The 2,490-nt window shown below is 42.2% G+C and overlaps 2 protein-coding genes across 9 annotated transcripts in view; one reads left to right on the forward strand and one right to left on the reverse strand.

Moving 5' to 3' along the window:
- The window catches only part of LOC106876535 (zinc finger protein 271), a 172,309-nt gene that overhangs the window by 123,737 nt on the left and 46,082 nt on the right, over positions 1 to 2,490 (forward strand). The window lies entirely within an intron of this gene.
- The window catches only part of LOC106882146 (uncharacterized), a 21,177-nt gene that overhangs the window by 7,910 nt on the left and 10,777 nt on the right, over positions 1 to 2,490 (reverse strand). For 2 of the 8 annotated variants that reach the window (XM_052978026.1, XM_014932717.2), the window contains exons 2-3: positions 1,550 to 1,589; positions 977 to 1,022 (exon numbers count right to left, since the gene is read on the reverse strand). In XM_052978026.1, the coding sequence (XP_052833986.1) occupies positions 977 to 1,019 (43 nt within the window). In that variant the 5' untranslated portion in view covers positions 1,020 to 1,022; positions 1,550 to 1,589. Of the gene's footprint in view, positions 1 to 976; positions 2,370 to 2,490 lie in introns of those variants that run through there. The other 6 variants (XM_052978025.1, XM_052978024.1, XM_052978021.1 and 3 more) reach the window with 4 other exon arrangements.

A 2,490-nucleotide genomic window follows, 5' to 3' on the forward strand; every position in this document is an offset into this window, starting at 1 on the left:
TCTTTTTCTTTTCGTGGAGGCTTCCACCTCCACGACTTCTGCCTCCACGACTTCCGCCTCCACAACTTCCTCCGTCTCCTCTGCCAATGGGGGAGGGCCGAGAGTACATCTTTTTTCCCCTGCTCCAGGGCCCTACCTCGGCCCCGGGGGCAGTTCTTCTTGACATGGTCTGGTTCCAGGCACAGGTGACACTTGTGTGGGTGGGAGGGGGTTAGGGTTAGAGTTCTTACCCCACACCCACTCCTGCACCTAAACAATTTTTGAAGCTGATCAAGATTTACAGCTTAGACATTTCGTATATTTGTGTTTTTATCACTGACGCCACCAAAGAATGAGTCTGAAGTCAAAACAATGATGATGATGATGATGATGATACAAGCTCTGTCGTAATATGATTGTAGCCATATTGGTTTAAGCCCAATAAATAACACAAAACATTTATAAAAACAAAGATGAAAAACTAGCAGGAAAAAAATTTATTCATTAAGTTAATGTAAATTATATGTGACACAATTATTTTTAGAAAAATAATGTTAATGAAGGGCAGCTGTATACTGCCAACTTAACGAGACAGTCCCAATAAGGGAATATACTACTGCTGTCTAGCACTAGGAAGCCAGACCACTTCCTATTAGGCCTTGACACATTTCCTGTGTCCTTATGTTTGCCAGGGGGAGACAAACTCCCCCACCCAGCTTAGCCTGCACTCAGGCTAGGCTGGGTGGAGGAGTTTGTCTCCCCTTCGTAAGGATAAGGGCACAGGAAATGTGTCCAGGCCTAATAGGAAGTGGTCTCGCTTCCTAGGGCTAAACAGCAGTAGTATATTCCCTTATTGGGACTGTCTCGTTAAGTTGGCAGTATACAGCTGCTCTAACACATCACTGCTGCTTAAGTCTCACTGAGAGATTTAGAAATTCATTATTTCTAATGTTAATGAAAAAGAATTTTAAAAAAACAAAAATAAAAGTAAACTTACAAAAACGCAATGTAAACACACAGAAAAACTGTAGCATGTCCATGATCTGTAAAAAAAAACTTACAAAATAAGAGCTGACTGCCAGAGCATGACTGATATAAGGAACCATTAATATTTACTTGGAGGATAATTGTTAGCATGCCAGACCGATACCTCAAAGCCAAACACGAAGATTGCAGGGTCCGGACTAAAGTACGTGCACTGGGGCACAAGGGTGTCACAATGTTGCTGGGTGGGCTCGCTTGGTAGGAACCCAATGTGGTGTAGATGCTACAATAAGGTCTGTGGTAAACAAACAAGGACAGGGGATCTAACGACAAGAAGAGATGTGCAAAGGCGGTGAGTTGGCACAATCGTTAGCACGCCAGGTGAAATGCTTAGCGGTATTTCGTCTGCCGTTACATTCTGAGTTCAAATTCCGCCGAGGTCGACTTTGCCTTTCATCTTTTTGGGGTTGATAAATTAAGTACCAGTTACTGACATTAGTGCAGATCATTCAGCAAATGCTTTATCTGAACATGTCTTTAAACGCATTGAAATGTGGAAGTGTGGAAACAAATTAATTGCACTTACCGAAGATGGTGTTGCTACGATGGTAGGACAATTAAATGGGCTGCAATCAAAAGTAAGAGAGAAATACGAACGTGCAACCTTTGTTCATTGTTGTGCTTATGTCCTAAGTTTAGTTCCTTCACACCTATGTAAGCTTATTTTCCTACAATAAATGGTACATTTTTTTTATGAAATCACATAAAAGGGCTAATGTGTTAGATAACAGTTAAAAAAAGATTTTCCAAAGCTACAGGAACTAGATAGAAATACTACTCACATCTCATTTTACTACAAAAGAAAATTGTAATTCCATAGTCAGCCTTTATGAAGACATCATTGAAAACCTTGAAGCATGGGATGAGACCACATTAAATTCTGTTGTGAGAGAGTTGAGAATATTCTGCACAATGCCAGTACCACCTGACTGGCCTTCGTACCAGTTGCATGTAAAAGCACCCACTACACTCTCAGAGTGCTTGGCGTTAGGAAGGGCATCCAGCTGTAGAAACTCTGCCAAATCAGATTGGAGCCTGGTGTAGCCATCTGGTTTCACCAGTCCTCAGTCAAATCGTCCAACCCATGCTAGCATGGAAAGCTGGTTAGCAGGAAAGAAAAGAACTTCTGGGCAGAGCACGATAACAGAAGAATGACAGCAGCGTGCGTGAAACGAATCTGAGAGAACTATACAGAAATAACTGAAGGCATAGGAGCGGCTGTGTGGTAAGTAGCTTACCAACCACATGGTTCCGGGTTCAATCCCACTGTGTGGCACCTTGGGCAAGGGTCTTCTACTATAGCCTCGGGCCGACCAAAGCCTTGTGAGTGGATTTGGTAGACGGAAACTGAAAGAAGCCCGTCGTATATATATATATATATATATATATACATATATATATATATGTATATATATAGGCGCAGGAGCGGCTGTGTGGTAAGTAGCTTACCAACCACATGGTTCCGGG

This window comes from Octopus bimaculoides, chromosome 29 (assembly GCF_001194135.2).
Source record: "Octopus bimaculoides isolate UCB-OBI-ISO-001 chromosome 29, ASM119413v2, whole genome shotgun sequence".
NCBI lineage: Eukaryota > Metazoa > Mollusca > Cephalopoda > Octopoda > Octopodidae > Octopus > Octopus bimaculoides.